At 39.5% G+C, this 19,082-nt stretch overlaps 1 protein-coding gene across 4 annotated transcripts; it reads left to right on the forward strand.

The window, feature by feature from the left end:
* Positions 1-10,049: 10,049 nt before the first annotated feature.
* SRSF7 (serine and arginine rich splicing factor 7) lies at positions 10,050-16,056 on the forward strand. 4 transcript variants are annotated; one of them, XM_080814579.1, is made up of 8 exons: positions 10,050-10,276; positions 11,301-11,481; positions 11,757-11,933; positions 12,808-12,882; positions 12,969-13,079; positions 14,524-14,577; positions 15,105-15,140; positions 15,759-16,056. In XM_080814579.1, exons 1-8 carry the CDS (start codon positions 10,249-10,251, stop codon positions 15,811-15,813), a joined length of 717 nt encoding a protein of 238 aa, XP_080670705.1. In that variant the 5' UTR covers positions 10,050-10,248; the 3' UTR covers positions 15,814-16,056. The 4 variants fall into 4 exon arrangements, with proteins under 4 accessions (XP_080670705.1, XP_080670707.1, XP_080670706.1 ...); XM_080814580.1 differs by having other exon boundaries at positions 10,145-10,276; positions 12,969-13,070; XM_080814581.1 differs by lacking the exon at positions 15,105-15,140 and having other exon boundaries at positions 10,090-10,276.
* Positions 16,057-19,082: the final 3,026 nt, after the last annotated feature.

Consider the following 19,082-nt stretch of genomic DNA (forward strand, 5'->3'; position numbering starts at 1 on the left):
TATTAGTCCGCGTTCTGCAGAGAATCATAACCAATGCCAGGTATATACAAAATAATATATAAAATAAGGAATTGGTTCATGTAATTCTGGAGGCTGAGAAGTCTCCAAATCTGTAATTGACTAGCTGAAAGACCCAAGAGCCAATGGTATAGATTCTATCTGAAAGGCAACAGGCTCAAAATCCGGAAAGAGCCAATATTTCAGTTATAGCCCTAAGGCAGGAAGAGACTGATGTCCAGGCTCAGGCAGTCACAGAGGAGGAACTGACAATCTGCTTTATTCAGTCTACTGATTCAAATGCTAATCTCATCCAAACACCCTCACAGACACACCCAGAATAATATTTGGCCAAATGTCTGGTCCTGTGGAGCGGTCATGTTGAGTCATAAAATTAACCAACACGTATACTAAGTAAAAAACAGAAGGTTTTTATGAAACTATGTGATATAATTTTTTTCCAAAGTGATATATGCATAGATAAAAATTAGAACTATAAATTTCAGATTATTAATAATGGTTATATCTGAGTGGTGGGATTAAGGATAACATTTATATCTTTATTTAACAACATTCAGTAGCTATTAAGCACCTACCCTATGATACCGACTATGCTAGGAACTAGGTATACTATAGTTAATGAGATGGATTTGGACCCTGCCCTCACAAAATTCACAGCCTGGTATTTGTGCTATTATATAATTTCCACAATCAACCTGATACTTGTAATCAGGAAAAAAAGCCTATAATTTTGCAGGCTTATATCATATACTTCTCACAACTGGATGAAGTGGGTATTATTGTCATTTCTCTTACATATTGGGAAACTGAATCCCAGTGAAATTAAGTGACTTGCCCAAAATTATAGTTGGTGTGTGTAGGGAGAATAGGATTCAAAGCCAGGTGGTTGGACTGCAGAGCTCACAGTCCTAGTCAACAGTACAGCATGAGCTAACTTATTTGTTTGTTTAATTTTATTTAATTTTTTAAAAATTTATTTAATCTCTGTACCCAGTGTGGGGCTTGAACTCACAACCCAAAGATGAGGAGTCACATGCTTTTCTGACTGAGCCAGTCAGGCACCCCAAACTTCTTCTTTTTAAGATTTTATTTATTTGAGAAAAAGAGATCATGAGCAGTGGGGAAGAGTAGAGAGAGAAGCAGACTCTGCTGAACAAGGAGCCCTGTGCAGTACTCATTCCCAGGACCTTGGCATCATGACCTGAACCAAAGGCAAATGTTTATCTGACTGAGCCACCCGGACTGCCCCCAAAAAGTTAAGCATCTGCCTTTGGCTCTGGTAGGGCTCCCTGCTCAGTGGGAAGCCCGCTTCTTGCTCTGCCTCTCCCCCTGCTTATGTTCTCTCTCTCTCTCTCTCTCTGTCAAATAAGTAAATAAAATCTTAAAAAAATAAATAAGTCATTTGGCAATTATTTATTGAACATCTACTTTGTACCTGGCACTGTTCTAAGATGCTTGGTCTACAGCAGTGAACAAGACAAATATTTTACTGGGAAAGTTAAACCATGTAGGCTTATTGGTTTTTTTTTCATTCTGCTTTTCTATATTTCCATTTTCTATAGCAAAAGTAAATTATTTTTTATAATTTAAGAAAGTTTTTACATTCTCAATTTAATATTACATGGATAATTAATAATCTTTTTTAAAGGATTTATTTATTTGAGAGAGAGAGCACACAGAGGGAAAGGGAGGAGACTCCCCACTGAGCAGAGAGGCCAACACAAGGCCCAATCCCAGGACCCCAAGATCATGACCTGAGCCAAATGAAAGCAGATGCTTAACTGAGTGAGCCAACCAGGCATCCCTGGATAATGAATAATCTTATCCATATAACCTAATGGAATAATTGAGCTAAGTACAGAAGAGCATACAACACTGCTATCCAAAATAACTCAAAATTTTGAATTGGATTATGATTATTAGCTTTGAATCATTTTTCAAAGTATGCTTGAACATATATTACATGAATGAATACAAATGAGACAACAAATGTCTAAAACACTTAAGTGTTTTTTCTAAAACCAAGTAGTAAATTGGAGAGACAGGATTCAATTTCAAGTCTTCTAAGTCCTAGGCCATTGCTCTTTTCATTAACTCAGACTATATTCATCAAAGAGGTAGCTGGATGGCCTTGGGCAAATAATTTAATTTCTCTGGTTCTAGGAAGTAATACAGTTAAGCTAAGTTTTTAAGTATGAGTAGGACTATCATAGGTAGGACTAGACTGGTCATAGAAACAATGAAGGAATATTAATATTATAAGGATAATGGCATAAGGGAAGAGGCAGAGGTTTGTTCAGAAGTGAGCAGATTGCTTTTATTTATAAAGTGAAAAAAAGGAGTTAACATATGTAAAACACTAAGTATAATGTCTGGCACATAGTAAATACTCAGTGAATACCAACATTTAGTAAGATCATTGGGAGCTAGAGCCCTCTTTTGATATGAGAGAAAAATGAGGCCCAGAAAGTCTGTAACACATCTAAGATAATACGATTAGTTGATAATAAAGATGAGAACAACAACAACAAAAAAGATGAGAACATATGTTGCCTGTCTTCCCAACTCAATACTTTTTCCAATTCATATTCATGTTGGAATATGGCTGTAAACACAGGCTGAGACAGTGATCATGGACTGTGGGGAATCATACTCCATACCAATGAGGTGCAAATTGCTGGGGACTGTTTTGCCAAAGAAAGATCAGTCACACAGGCGACCATACTCTGTACTATATCAAAATTACATAGTAATTGGGATGCCTGACTGGCCCTTTGGTAGAGCATGTGATTCTTAATCTTAGGGTCATGAGTTCAAGTTCCATGTTGGGCATGGAGCCTTGTTGAAATTAAAAAAAAATTTAAATTATATGCTAATGATAGGGGCACTTGGGTGGCTCAGTGGGCTAAAGCCTCTGCCTTCAGCTCGGGTCGTGATCCCAGGGTCCTGGGATCGAGCCCCACGTCTGACTCTTTGCTCTGTGGGGAGCCTGCTTTCTCCTCTCTCTCTGCCTGCCTCTCTGCCTACTTGTGATCTCTTGTCAAAAAAATAAATAATATCTTTAAAAAATTATATGCTAATTATAAATGTTTTATCTGAATTAGTAAAAAGTTAAAGGATATTTTGGAAGAATTAAATTTTGTATATTCTAAAGTGTGTGTGTGGGGGGGTGTATAGGCTATAAAAGTGCTTCGTAAAAGAAGGAAACAACATAGTGCAAAGTTGACCCTCAAATGTATGGTATTATTTCACATTCCCATTACTGCGTATAAGTGCCAATTTCACTGTACTCCTGAAAAAAATAGCATGTTGTCTTAATTTGCATTTTTAGTAAGGATAGACATTTTTTTCTTTGTGGTTCTTCTTTTCTTGTCTGTTTCTGTAGGGTTTTTTTTCTATTTTTTACTGGGTGGAGTCATTCTTCTTTTTTTTTTTTTTAAGTAAGCTCTGTGCCCAAGGTGGGGCTTGAAGTCAAGACCCTGAGATCAAGAGTTATATCCTCTACTGACTGAGCCAGCCAGGAACCCTGTCATACTTTGTTCTTAACTAGAGATTCCAGACTTGGATTTTGGCAACTAGGTAGATCTAAAAAAACTTTTTCTTTCTTTCTTCTTTCCTTTCTTTCTTTCTCTTCCTTCTTTCCTTCTTCCTTCCTTCCTTCCTTTCTTTCTTTCTTTCTTTCTCTTAAGATTTTATTTATTCATTTGACGGAAAGAAAGCACAAGCAGGAGTAGCAGCAGGCAGAGAAAGAGAAGCAGGCTTTCTACTCAGCTGGGAGCCAGACGTGGGGCTCTGTCCCAGGATCCTGGGATCACAACCTGAGCCAAAGGCAGACACCCAACCAACTGAGCCACCCAGGCACCCCCACAAACTTTTCTCTACCAAGAAACCATGAAGAAGAGTGCCAGGCTGTCTCAGTCAGAGGAGCATGCTGACTCTTGATCTCAGGGTTGTGAGCTCGAGCCCCAACTTGGGTGTAGAGATTACTAAAAATAAACTTAAAGGAAGAAAAAGAAACATAAGATTTAAAAAAAAAATAACTCTTAGCATCCTTTCATTAAAAAGCGGGGGGAATGGGGTACCTGGGTAGCTTATATGGGTAAGCCTCTGCCTTTGGTTCAGGTCATGATCTCCAGGTCCTAGGATTGAGCCCCATACTGGGCTCCCAGCTGGGCAGAGTCTTCTGCTTCTTCCTGTCTCTCTGCCTTTCCCCCGGCTTGTGCTCTCTGTCACTCTCTCTCTCAAATGAATAAATAAATTTTAAAAGGGGGGGAGGAACACTTAAAAAATTAAGACATATTCACAGAATGAAAGATGGTTCTTCCCAAGAGTCATTGGCAGTCATTCCTAGTTTTCTGAAATTGGAGATATTTTTATCAAAGTTCTGATAGTCCCTGTGGCAAGATTTGAGAACCACTGTACTTCACTGTGTTATAATTCTAGGTCTTAGTCTCATTTGAAAATGAGGTGGTTAGACTAATGATTCAATAAAATTTCTCATTTCCCTATGTGTTTCAAATCACTTCTCTTTAAAAAAAAAAAAAAGATTTTGTGTGTGAGAGAGAGAACACGAACTGGGCAGGAGGAGAGGGAGAAGCAGACTCCCCATTGAGCAGGGAGCCTGACCTGGGGCTTGATCCCAGGACCCCGAGATCAGGGCCCCACCCAAAGGCAGATGCTCAACTGACTGCGCCATGTAGGCACCTCTAAAACTGCTTCTTAGTTATCTCTTTGGGTCATGGTGTATGTATCCATTTGTCATTGACTTGGGAATAACTTTTCTATTTTCTTTAAAAAAAAAAATGGTAGGGGCGCCTGGGTGGCTCAGGAGGTTAAGCCCTCTGCCTTCAGCTCAGGTCATGGTCCCGGGGTCCTGGGATCGAGCACCGCATCGGGCTCTCTGCTCAGCGGAGAGCCTGCTTCCCCCCACCCCTCTGCCTATCTGCCTATTGTGATCTCTGTCTGTCAAATAAATAAATGAAAAAAAAAGGTATACTTAATCTTATAGAAATTAGCTTCAAGGGGGCACCTGGATGGCTCAGTTGGTTAGGTGTCTGACCCAGTTTCCACTCAGGTCATGATCTCAGGGTCATGAGATTGAACCCTGAGTTGGGCTCCAAGCTGGGCATGGAGCCTGCTTGAGATTCTCTCTCTCCCTCACATTCTGCCCCTCTCCCGCTCTTTCTCTCAAAAAGAAAAAAAAAATAGCCTCAAAGACTTTGTAATAAAAAGCAACAACTTCCCCATTGTTCATGAACATGTATCTCTACATTCCATAGGCAAATGCCTTTGCATAGAACCTTTAGGATTTGATTTTGGGATTCCTGTAGATTCACTTTTCATGAAGAAAATTTCTTTTTCTGCCTTGTTGCTTTTTATAAGTATCAGATTGTTTTTGTCTGTGTGGATAGGGTCAAAGAAGAAAAGTGATAATTTCACTTAGAAGTCAATGAGTGAAGAGACAAAGATGTCTTAGGAATGGCCACTTGAGGCTGGTCACTGTGTTTCAGGGTCTAGACCCCAGCTTTGCAGAAACAGAGCTTCATTTTTGTCAATGTACCCAGGTCATGTCAAACTTTTAGCAACTGACAAAGGTTAGTCAAACCTCGGCAACTCCCGCTCTTCTTCATTCTCCTAACAGCTAACATTTATTGAGTACTCAGAATGTGCTAGACACTGGGCAATGTTAGTTGCTTGATTTACCTCATCTAATCCTAACAACAACTCCATTTTGCAGATGAGGAAGCTGCAGTACCAGGAGATTAACAACTTGGTCAAGGGTAGGCAGCTATTAAATCGTGGAGCCAAGCTTCAAACCCAACTATCACACTCCATGAGTTTATGCTCTTAATCATTACACTACACCCATCTACCTTAATCATTATACTATACTATGTTATACTATACTATATTATACCTACCTAAAAGTATATTACACCTGGGTTTTTTTTGTTTTCTATAAAGATTTTATTTATTTGACAGACAGCGATCACAAGTAGGCAGAGAGGCAGGCAAAGAGAGAGGAGGAAGCAGGCTCCTGGGGAGCCTGATGCAGGGCTCGATCCCAGGACCCTGGGATCATGACCTGAGCCAAAGGCAGAGGCTTTAACCCACTGAGCCACCCAGGTGCCCCTATTACACCTGTTTTAAGGAAAGAATTCATGAACAAAAATTATTTTTATTAACTTACAGTAGATGATATTCATTTCCAGGGATTAAAAGATCAGCATCAAAACATCAAATAAGAGAAGTCAATGGTCTTGAGCAGTAATCTTTAAGTATAGCTGAGGGATGGCTAATAACATAGGTTCTCTCCTCAGATAGTGCTGAATGAACAGCTAAACTCCATCCAAGCCAGTCTAGCTTTCTCTAGTTAAGACAACAAGCTGACCAAGTCCCTTTCCTTAATATTCTTTCTTTAGATAAGGAACAACATAATTGAACAGTGTTTGATGGTTCTACAGTTTCATACTTTTTAATACAATCAGGCATTCTTCAGAAAGCCTCATTCTGCCTAGACTGTTTTATACACCTCAGCCACCTATTTAGGAAATATTTGTATCAGTGGATCACTCTTGCATCACATTTTCGCTCTTCCTGGTTTCACTCTTTGAGGTTGGTTAAAGCACTGGCATTCTTTAACTGTTGCTCCCCCATCCCCATCTCCATCCTTCAGTACTGATCACAGTCCAGTACTTGGCTAATGAAAAGTTAATTTCTTTATACAATAAGAAAGAATTATAAACATGATTCTGAGAATTGTAAGAGCATTGTAGAGGGAACTGAAGATTATGAAAGGTTGAAAAAAGAAAAGCAAGTTGTAGTTGAATATAGCTGTTGGGACTGACCCATAAGACATATATATATATATATATACACAGCACATAATAAATACGTATTTAAAAGACTAGTGTTTAGATGTACAGACTATTTCTTTACATTAAAAATAGATACATGTGCAAAAGGTTCTAAATTTTTTTTTGTTTTACGGTATTCACATACAAGCTTAAAATAGTGACAGTGATTTAAAAGTGAAACTGAAATGGAGAAGAAAATAAGAGTGAACTTTTTCTTTAATGCTTCTCTAGAAAAACTAAATCTAGGAAATGCAGATAAATTTTGAAAGCTGCTGTAAAAGGATTAAGAAGTAACTCACCCTCTCCTAAACTAATAATATAATAAATATTTAACAACAGTAAGATATTAAGTAAGATATTAAGTAAGTAAGATATTACAGTAAGATATTAAGAATTACTTAATATTTCATATTAGAAAAAGCTTAGAATATTTGTTGAATTAAACAGCATTTATATTCCATTTGAATCTGGGAACATGATCTTAATTTAACTCACAATGCTATGGACAGAAGTTTATGTGGCTGAAACTGATTTCAAAAGAATCAGTGGGAATTAAAGTACTCTGTACAATAATATCTTCCTGATTTGGATTCACATTTAGTGAAAAGAACTGGTTATGTTTTCTTAGAGAAAGAGTGCTCAGTAGAATAGTGTATGAAAATACTACGCAGAACTACTGTTTTTTCAAGGTACCTAGAATAGCAAAGCCCTGCCTGGAATCGGTCCTCTTCTAACAGAGATAAATAACCTATAATTAGATTTACCAAAGCACCTGTTTCTAGAGAGAAAGGCAAGCCCGTCAAGGTTTACCCATTTTCCTTTAATGTGCTTGAAAGCAGTTTGTTACAAGTTGGAAAACTGCTTCTTTTCATATTTTTTACAGTATTACATCTTCAAAATTCTCTTTAGTGGGGCACCTGGGTGGCTCAGAGGGTTAAGCCTCTGCCTTCAGCTCAGGTCATGATCTCAGGGTCCTGGAATCGAGCCCCGCATTGGGCTCTCTGCTCAGCAGGGAACCTGCTTCCCCCCACCTCTCTGCCTACTTGTGATCTCTGTCAAATAAATAAATAAATAAATAAATAAATAAATAAATAAATAAATAAAAATCTTAGGGGAAAAAAGTTCTCTTTAGTACAATAGACTTTGTATTCAGAAACAAAAAACATTTATTGTAGCCTAGTAGTACTATGTTTCATTCATATTGTAGCCTAAGTACTATCTTTCAATAAGTTACCTATGCTTTCTTTGTGCAACAGCACTTTTCATAAGTTCTTTTTTTTTTTTTTTCCTTTGAGAGGGAGGTGGGAGGAATAGAGGGAGAGAGAATCTTAAGCAGGCTTCTCACCCAGCATGGAGCTTGAGGTGGGATTGATCTCAAAACTCTGAGATCATGACCTGAGGCAAAATCAAGAGTTAGTTGCTTGAATAGACCGAGCCACCCAGGCGTCCCCATAATTTCTTAATAGAAGAAAGTCAAATTAGTGAGCCTTTACAGAATTGATACTCTGTCTTCCAGGAAGTATATAAAAAGATCTTTATCATTTTAATCCTTTGAGAAGAACCCAGTTAAGTGGTAAACAAAAATCAATAAAACTAAAGGAGAACTGGGGTGCCCCGGGTGGCTCAGCCACTTAAATGTCTGCACTCAGCTCCAGCCATGCTCCTAGAGTCCTGGAATCAAGTCCCACATTCGGGTCAGCTCTCCCTCTGCCTGTGGTTCCCCCTGCTTATGCTGATAAATATATAAATAAAATCTTTAAAAAAAAAAAGAAAAAATGAGAACAAATATAACATATTCTATATAACTTCAGTTTTCTGATAGAATTTTTTTTGCAATGGATATATTCTTTCCATAATTTGATAAATCTGAAAAAAAGTGTATGAATTTGTAGCATTGTCAAGAGAGGATCCATACTTCATTCAACAACGAAATTTCCTTTCTCCTGTACTCTGTATCATACATGTATATACATCATGTGAAGTTACAGATGAGAAACATAGAGATACAAATATCTAAGGATTTCGTCTTTCATGTGCAGCAATTCTAACTCATATATTCCAAGTATTTATGGTGTAAAGTCTTTTTTGTGTGTGGCTGGTGAAAAAGAAGTTAAATCTGTATTTGTAGACTTGGTATTTGGCAAATACATTGTAAAATCAAAACTGAAAAGGAATATTAGGAAATATAGTCAATAATATTGCAATAATGTTGTATGGGTGACAGATGGTGACTACACTTAACCGCAAACATCAAGTAAAGAATTATTGAAACACTACGTTGTACTAGTGAAACTAATATAACATTGTCAACTAAGCTTAATAAAAATTAAAAAATCAAAACTGAATTTTAAGCGATTCTATGTAAAGAAAAAGTTTACATTTATTTTATATAGAGAGTGGCTGAGCAGCAAGGCTGTTACTCATAGACAGCTTCAAGTCCCACTCCTCAGGATATCAGTATTAGTGGATGAGATGTGTTACCACAATACAAAGCAGAAAGCACTAGAAAGGAAGCACAAGTTTAACTCTGTGCTTCAAATGCAAATAATTTCGTAATTGCCACTAGCTAGAATGCTTTAAGGATTTAGGGTTTTTGCACAGTTACATTATAGCCGGCAAACGAAACAGAATTCTATTTCTTTGTCCCCCAGACTCCTAAGAATTCGTATAGGGTTGGTGAAAATTGGTTCTGAAGGGGCTGGAGGGTCGGTGCAGTCCCTGGGGGTGTCACTCCTCTTGAAGCCCAGGGTGCAGTGACCATTAGTCAGAATGGCTGGGTTCATGGAGTTCTCACCCTGGCCAAACTCCCGATTACCTCCGATGAGCCCCAAAGATGACTGTGTAGCCGTCCAGGCCAGGTCCCCCAGCAGAAAGGCGGCGGTAGCTGCAACATCAGCGGTTAAATTTTACAGCCTTTCATAAGGCCGGTCTAATGTACCTGTAGTGAGATTACTAGAGCTGAGGGTCCCTTGACTGGGGGGAATGAAAGGAGGGAGGAAAAGGGAAGGAAAATGGGGAGGGTAAGGAAAGGGGGGAGGGGAGGGGGCGGGACACCGCGGGGAAGTCTACAGGTTTACAGGCGCGGTCTGACGTTCCCATGGAAACGTATCCCTCCGCCCGTTCCCAGCGTCTTAGCCTCCTCAGTTCCCTCCGCGCCGCTTCTCCACTGTTTCCGCCCAGCTCCTTTGTGCCGCGCAGAACGTCGAAATGACGCATGCGCAGAGAGACGCAGCCGCCGCGTATATAAACGCGAACCCAGACTCTTCCTCGTAGTGCCGCCGGGACCGTTGGCCACTGACGGGGTTTTGCAGCTTTTGTATTCCTAGCTCCCTGGGCACTGCGAGCTGAAAGCCGAGCTCGCGGGCCCGTCATCATGTCGCGTTACGGACGGTATGGAGGAGGTAAGAGGCCAGGGCCCGGTAAGGGACGTTGCTGTGGACGTAGTGAGTATTGCGAGGCCGTGGGGTTGGCGCGGCGGTTGGGAGACGGTTATTCCGCGTGCGTAATGGCGGCTTCGGCGCACACCATACGAAGCCGGAGGCCGCGGGGGCGGGGTATGGAAGGCAGCCGGGGGATGGCGGGTGCAGGTCTGTGGTGGGTTCCGTATTCATTCTTGGGCGATTTCATCTCCCACCACAGCTCGAGGCAGGCCGGCGATCCTGTTTCCCTGTTGCCCTTCTTCGAGCCGCCCGCCTGCCCCCCCACCCCCCCGCTCTCGGCTGCCATTTTGCGCACATTGACGACCGTGGTGGCGCATTTCCTTGGTGCTTTCCCGCCACTTTAGCAGACAGATCTGGTCGCAGCCGTAAAATCGGGTGAATTTGAGACTGAACAAAAAGTGTGGCAGCTTCGAGCTGCGCATTCTCGTCAGACAATCGGTCGAATTGAGGAGTGGGAAGGGAGACCTAATCTTTTCGTCTGGCGGCTGGTTTCTTTTCTCTTTTAGCTTTTTCGAGCGCGGTTTATGGCCCTGGGGCGGGGAGCTGGAGTCTGGGTGAGCCTGCGCCTGGGGCGGTTGCCGCGGAGGACGAGAGCCGGCGCAGCCCCGCTCTCCCGGTCCGGCCCCTGCCGGGGCCCGCCCGCTGCCGACGCTGCCGGCCCGCGCGCTCCCCGCGCGCCCGGGGCTGCCGGGACTCGGGGGCGGGGCCGGGGCGGAGCCCGCCCCATGCCTCGGAATATCCTACCACGTGTCTGTGCTTCTGTTTTGGAGGTTATTTCCCTATAAGAATGTAAAAATCTTTGTCATACGCCTAGCTTTTCAAAGTATAATGGGCTTTGCTGGTTTTGAGGCTAAATTAAATCTTTGATAAAGCGTTAAACGAGCTTTGCACAGTCTTAAGACTGGCCTATTTGGGGCCCAGGATTCACTCGAGCTTAGGCAAAATTTTGCATAACATGCATTGTTCTATTTGCGTTTTTAAACAGAAACCAAGGTGTATGTTGGTAATCTGGGAACCGGTGCCGGCAAAGGAGAGTTAGAAAGGGCTTTCAGTTATTATGGTCCCTTAAGAACTGTGTGGATTGCGAGAAATCCTCCAGGATTTGCCTTTGTGGAATTTGAAGATCCTAGAGATGCAGAAGATGCAGTGCGAGGCCTGGATGGGAAGTAAGTAAGATGGTTATGAAATTGATGTTTATTAGAATATTCCTCTGGTCTCGGTATTGAGCTAGGTGATAAGCTTGGATTCTGTAGTCTGGAGGAGATGCAATAGCTAATCATGATTCTGTATGTTTTTAAGATGTATGAAGGGGGCACAGGTGGAGTTGGAAGGGTTTATAAAGATAGCCGAAGTCTGTGAAGGAAAAGAGTGGTTGGAAAGTTCTAAATCTAGAAGTGATGTGTATTCTTTAGCATTAGAATTTTGTTGATTTCTTTTATAGGGTGATTTGTGGTTCCCGAGTGAGAGTTGAATTATCAACAGGCATGCCTCGGAGATCTCGTTTTGATAGACCACCCGCCCGACGTCCCTTTGATCCCAATGATAGATGCTATGAGTGTGGCGAAAAGGGACATTATGCTTATGATTGTCATCGTTATAGCCGCCGGCGGCGAAGCAGGTATTTATTTTAATAGAGGAATGGTTGGTATACTAGTTAATCAAGTAATTTTTTTATTAGCAAGGCACAAACTAGTATTTTTCTATAAACTTGAATGTTAATTGTACAGGTGTATTTTACAATTTTTGTTTAATTAAACAAATGTTAATATATTAATAATCAACCTGGTCAAAACCTTTCAGGTTTCTTCGTTTGAGTCAGTCGCCTTGATTCAGAATGTCACGAGCCTTATGATATCATGCTGAGGCGCCTTGCAAATCCGACAATTAAGATCCTCCTAGACCTTGAGGTGATCAGCATAAGAGGCCAGATCCCCTCGAGTCATCTACACCTAGCTTCACCTTATTCTTTAAAGGGCAGAAAATTTGAGACGGTGATCGCCGTAACAGTAAATTTGGCTTACATTGGGGCCCCCTCCGGTTTAGAAAGAGGAACACCAGATTGACCACATTCCCAACTAGAAAAATCTTCTTGCGTCAATCAAGCCTCACCTGGCTCATTTGGCTGTCAGTTTGATCGTCGTTAGATTGAAGAAAACATCTAGATGCAGCGATCGGCTATAGATACTTCTAGATCGTCTAGATCTACTAGACCATGGGCCAAAGAGGGTCGACCTGCAAACTTGCAAGGTTTATTTTAAATACAAATTACAGTGTTTTATATTATGTAATTCTAAAATGTAATTCAGCTTTTAACAAATCTTTTTTTAGGTAGTAAAAAAAAAAAAAAAAAAAAAAGAACTAATAGGCCCAGAGTTTATTTCCAAATGAGACCTAAATTTAAATAGTTTTGAGATTTGATTTCAGCAGAGGCACACAAACTCTAAAAACGAGTTACCATCTAACATTTTGTTATTTTCTAACTTAAAAATTAGGTCACGGTCTAGATCACATTCGAGATCCAGAGGTAGGCGATACTCTCGCTCACGAAGCAGGAGCAGGGGAAGGAGGTGAGGAAAAATTACTTAATTTTAAGTTTTACCAAATGAAGAAATTTTAATTGGACATAAGACTTAAACTTTGATTTATTTTTTAGGTCAAGATCAGCATCTCCACGACGATCAAGATCTGTGTCTCTTCGTAGATCAAGATCAGCTTCACTCAGACGATCTAGGTCTGGTTCTATAAAAGGATCGAGGTATTTCCAGTATGTAACATTTTTTTTCCCTTATTTGTATTTGGATTGTCACGTCTTAATGACTGAACTTTAAGACAATGAGTGTCTTAAAGACCTAATGAAATGGATTGCTTCAGAAGATATTTTGAGACCTAAAAGTTGAATTTATACATGACCTGTAAATGGATATTACCATAATTGTACAGATAAAAGCCCAGTCAGATTTTTAAAGGGTTGTTGGAGAGGTCACGGTAGAGGATGGTCCAGAGCACAAATCCTCAAGTCCTTCAGTGAGCACTCTGGGTAGATACGTTGCTGAACTCTAGAGCCAGATTATGTCTGTCTGGGTAAATGATGCTACCTCTCGAAGGTGATAGTTGCTTGATCTCTGATAAGGAGGCCCAATAGAACAGGAGGAGACTTAGAAGCAGTTGAAACATAAATTTTCTCCTTTTTGGAGTGATGGGGGGTGAATTTGAGAACATGGGAAGTTGTTTAGTAGTGTACATGTGAGCAGATGTGTCCTGTTTTTAACCAGAGACTTAGACCAAAATGTAAGAAGTTAAAAGTCAAACTAAGAACATTAGTTTAATTTTGTTTTTATTCCCTTTGTGGAAGTCCTTTAAAGGTGATAGAAGTGGGTAAGATTCTAGAAAATGAGAAGTGGGCCGTACTACAGTTGAGTCACTAGTAGGGAATGCCACTGGGAGTTAACTGTTAAATAATAGCACAAAATCTCTAAATGTAGGGGTTCTAAACTTTTAAAAAGTTCACTTGAGAAAGCTGTAGACTCATAAATGCACTTAATTTGGTTGCAGGACCCCAATGTGTGTATTTTAGAGCCAGATTTAGTTTGACAAATTGGCGGGTCCTGAGCCATGAAAGCTTGATGATCTAAGGATAAAGTCTTAAGAACCAGTTATGACTTTATACTGAGCTTATCAGAAGAATTGAAGTCTCTCTTTAGGGGTCTGTTTGATGTTGGTTTGATTCTTTCAAGATAGAATTAAACCAAACTTTTAAATGAAAACCCATTTTTAATTTCTCTTTGATACTGTATACTCTGTAAGAAATGTACCTTTGTACAGGAACTGTGATAATCAGCCCAGCTTCACTGAGTATGATAGAACCAAATATTTGAAATGGTGGTTCTTTATTTTGATATCAGAGCTTATTGAAAGTGTTATTCGTCTAGTCTTAGGATGATGTAAGGAAAGAGTTGTGTCTTGCTTGGTTTTATTTTTTTTTAATACTTCATTAAAAAAACACATAAGGTAACCTTTACACCCAGCTTGGGCTCTTACTCCCAACCCCTGAGATTGAGTCGCATACCCAACCCACTGAGTCAGCCAAGCGCCCTGTGTCTTGCTTAATTTTAGTTTCTCTATTCTTAGTTTACCTCATAAAGTGCTCAGTAGTGTTTAAAGATTGTTCCTATGAACTAATGGGTGTAATTTGTTATTCTTTTGTTAAGATCACGGTCGAGGTCAAGATCAAGATCCAGGTCTCTTTCACGACCAAGAAGCAGGTAGGGTAAAAATCTGATTAATGCTCTTCTAGTTATATGGCACCAATATCCAAAGAGATCAAAGTGTTTTGTTGAAATTTCAGATGTTAACTTTAAGCCTAGGTGTTGGTGGGACACAGTACCTTATTAGCAAACTGAACTTTAGAACTGCACTTACGGCGTATTGTGGCTGACTTCCTGGACAAGGAAATGTCAAGCTATAGTGAGGAAGTTTCTGGCTCGGGTTCCATGAAGAGGCCTTGTTAGAACTGATGGGCACATGGAGAAGCATTCTAAGATAACTGTGCTTAAAGCAGAATGTAAAGATTAATTGTGATACAGTGAAGCAGTTCGCTCATTTTATGAACAGTTATTGCAAGATTGGCTTCTGTTTGCAAAACTGGTAGGTTCTTCTTCAGTTTAACTATACAGCCTGACCTTTTAATTTTAAGCTCAGGGCAACTTGGGGGTTCATTTCATGATACTGTGATTATAAGAAAGGGATTGGTTAGTACTTTTTCTTAATAGCATTTCTCATGTTTTGACAGCCGATCAAAGTCCAGATCTCCATCTCCAAAAAGAAGGTAAGCTAAATAATTTGTTGCCAAATCTTAACTGTCAAGTGTGGCCTCTGCGGAATTTATTTTGCTTACTGCTTACTTTTGCAGGCTTTGAGCTCTTTGGAGAATTGGTGCTATATATATTACTAGATACTAAGTTTCTTAGGTGATTGCTTTTCCCACTTCAACATTAGCTTGTATTTTTGATGCATATTTAGTCCATGAAATGTTAGGATGATTATTAAGATGTTTAGTGCTGTGAACCTTTAACTATATAACTTCATGTTAAGAAACCTGCTTTTTCCTCCACATGGGATTATAGGTATATGAAGTACCCACAGGAAGGAAAAGTGTTTATGTTGAAATCTTACAGCTATAATATTATCTTGCTAATTAGTTGCTACTTAATGATCAGAACCTCCCAGAGTTCAAATTGCAATTGTAGCAAGGAGGCTATTAAGCCTAATCTTAAACAGGGACAAAGGATTTGTATGTAAATCTTTTGGTTTTTCGTTTTTTGCTATATAGTGCCCTTGGCCACCTTTGAGTTTATTGAAATTGAGTTTTGCCCTAACATGTACATGAGAAGAGTAAATTTCAGTAAATACTAATCAGTGCCGAACTTAATGTTTTTCTTTTTAGTCGTTCCCCATCAGGAAGTCCGCGAAGAAGTGCAAGTCCTGAAAGAGTGGACTGAAGTTCTCAAGTTCACCTTTTAGGGAAAAGTTATTTTGTTTACATTATTATAAGGGATTTGTGGTGTCAAAAGTGTAACCTAGGAAGGGTATTTCAACAATCTAATCAAAATGGATTTGGATTATTACTCTGTAAATTTCACAGCAGTAAGATAATATAAATTTTTGTTGAATGTATTAACATCCTATGGTCTGAAAATGTGGGTTTTTATTTGGCACATTTAAATAAAATGTTTCTAACTAGATTTTTGATTTGTGTTCAATATTAATACTCAGTTTGTTAAGCTTCAGGGGTATACCCTGATAGTAACCATATTCATACAGACCTCCATTTCAAAGTTTAATGGTGTTACTTGAGTCGTGAACATCATTAGCTGTAGTATGCATACACTTCGAAAATCCCTTTTTACCCTTAGCGCTTTGGGTAAGATAAGAAGTCAAGCTCCCTTAATAGCATAAGTGTATCTGACAAGTCCCTACATTAATCTATTGGAGTTGGTGTTATTAGATATCAAGCTCTAATGATCTCGGTGTGTCAACCTAGAGGGACCACTGATTCCGAAGGCCATTTAGTTTAGTAACTGAGGTTTTCAGGCTTTTAGATGAGATGGTGTCAAATTAGAACTCCTGATTTTAGTAAGTTCTACCCAATGTTTTTTTGTTTTCAACATTAATTTTATACCACAACTTTTGCATGTTTGAGGAATTGTCTGAATTTGGGACAAAAGATCTTCATGTAAACCAGCTTTGCAAAATTCTCCAGTCCAAATAATCTATCTCTTGAAATGGATTGCCTTATTCTGAGCAGAGATCTGTTAATTCCCAATCTAGGTTTTTCAGTTCCTGACTACCAACATCTTATTTTGCCAGGCTGGTGTGAAAGTATTTAAAGATGTCAATCAGAAAAAAAAGAAAAAAAAAGATGTCAATCAGAAATGTTAATGAGACTAAAGCAGTTTTGTAAATCTCACCTACATTTAGCAATACCTTATGTAGTTGTTTTCGTAGCATCTGGTAGATTTAGAATATAGCCAGTAGATTCTTTTATTGAGACTTTTTAGTAGGGCAGTAGTAGTTAATTTTGAGTTTTTTGGTCAAGCTTTTACCAGGTATTCACTAGCATTGGTGCAAAAAGGGAATACTGGTCTGCATCAAATTTATTTGGTCTGATTACTAGTGCATTGAAAGATTGGATGCTTTGTTTTCAGAATTTTGACAACTGGCTGGATTAAAATGGTATAAAGCTTTGTGTATAATTGGCAGGTTTATTTGTTGCACTTGGTCAGCTTTAATTGTTCTGTATCATATAAAGATAAGTTCACTTAATAAATCTGCAGAGAACAAACAATCCTGATATCAATTTTTGAAAGTGGGAGTTCTGAGCCAAGAGTAGGAATCACCTGTAGCTTTGGGATAGATTACTAGCAGCATCCTAGAGATTAGTGCAAAAGGATGAAAAGGATATGGAGGAGGGGTAGGAGCAAAAATGGGTTTAGGAAACAAGCACAGGAAGTTTTGCCCTTAATGGGAAAGGGGATGCTGGGTATCTAGGCTAGTACCTTTTACATGCTTGACAGCAACCATTTCTATGATTAGTATACGTCTTAAAATAACACTTGGATGCAGTGTACTTTTGTTTACAGTTCCAGGTGTTAGGAATGCTAAATTTATGTGACTGACTTGATAAGTGCTAGTCTAGGCTCATTCCTTCTAAATTTTAAGACTGGCAACTTGGTAGCTCATTGAATACACCAGACACAGTACGTTGGGCATAGAAGCTTATTTTTCCTTTCAGCTATGACTTCACAGTGGTAGTTTTCCTTTGGACTTGGAGCTAGGCTAAGTATCAAGTGAAAGGTCCTACCACCTTGCCATGTCCCTCCTGAGGTGAAGGAAATCAGGGAGTTGGGAAACACCATCACTTTGAGACTTGGTTGAATAAATGATGGTGTAGGAATGTGATTCTCATCTTTGTGTAGCCTATCTTGAAGCCTAAAGGAGCACAGTGATTTCCAAGATAATAAGAGGAAGTAGAAGCTCTAAAACAGTTTGGCAAAGAGCAGTTAGAGTGAAGAGTAGTAGTGAAGAGTTCATTAGATCTGGCTCTTCTTGAGCGACCATTGTTTGGAGGCTTTTGGAAGGGAGGGCTATACAACCTAGAAGATGTAACTAACTGCATAGCTGGAAAGGCATGAGAAAGTAATGGTCAAAGTAACATACTAGGGGCCTGGCTGGTCTTGGAGTTTTTGGAGGGTGGTGAATACCGGTGACAAGCCAAAAAAATGGGGTGAAGATGCCTAGGTTTATGGCACCGGTAGTATTAAAGTTCTATCTTAAGGGAGGGTGGTAGGGAAGCACCAGTAGGCAGCTTTAAAGCCTGACAGGTTATTTTTTCCACACCTTATAGGTTTCCTGTTACCATTCTAGTAAAAATACGAAAGGACATTTTGTCAATCCCCACAACAGAACAGTACTGCTAACCTCATCTCGCAGAAGAGGAAATGGGTTCAGAAAGATTGCTAATACTTATATTATACTATTAGGAGGTAGGAAACATTTGAATCCTACATATCATTTCAAAGCCTTTACTTTTCTAGTCATTAAAGCACCTTACTGCTCCTTTAAAACAAAACCATATGGGAAAATGAGGAAATACAACCTATGATTCTACCCACTGTAGATTATACCATTGCTAATAACTTGGCTATTTTCTTTCCAGACTCAGGAAAAAATACTGGATAGAAGGATAACAAGCATGTGGAATGCAGTAGCCAATTAACTGTTAAACACCCTCAAGGCCAGTTCTCAGAATCTAGTGCTTTTTCCTTCTCCCATAGAAGGCCCAACTTCTCCATTTTATTTCATTTTTTGACTAGGTAATATATATTCAAGGTGTATACAGTAAGAAGGCTCCCTACCCCTGACTCAGCACAGTTCTCTCCCCAAAGGTAACCACTATTACCAATTACATAGCCTGAGCAAATATACATAGTATTTTCTTTTTCCTTTTAACATTAAATAGATATACCTTGTTTTTCTCACTTAACGTTTTGGAGTCTTTTCACATAGGTAAAAATAGTGCTTCCTCTTTTATGTTGCATACTATTTACTTCCTGGACATTGCATCATTTACGCACTTAACTTTTGTGCCCCTTCAATGTGCCAGGTACTGCTAGCCTTGGAAAACAGGTGAACAAGTTCTGTCTTCATGGAGCTTAAATTCTGGAGAGACAACAAACAGGTGGGTAATAATGTATATGCACAACCATGA

Source organism: Martes martes (assembly GCF_963455335.1).
Source record: "Martes martes genome assembly, chromosome: 9".
Taxonomy (NCBI): domain Eukaryota; kingdom Metazoa; phylum Chordata; class Mammalia; order Carnivora; family Mustelidae; genus Martes; species Martes martes.

Excerpts from the sequence above, each read along its gene's own strand:
- SRSF7 (XM_080814579.1), top strand. The coding sequence starts at position 10,249 with ATGTCGCGTTACGGACGGTATGGAGGAG. Across the intron at positions 12,883-12,968 it reads AGCAGGAGCAGGGGAAGGAG|GTCAAGATCAGCATCTCCAC; the intron begins GTGAGGAAAAAT and ends TTTATTTTTTAG. Across the intron at positions 15,141-15,758 it reads TCTCCATCTCCAAAAAGAAG|TCGTTCCCCATCAGGAAGTC; the intron begins GTAAGCTAAATA and ends TTTTCTTTTTAG.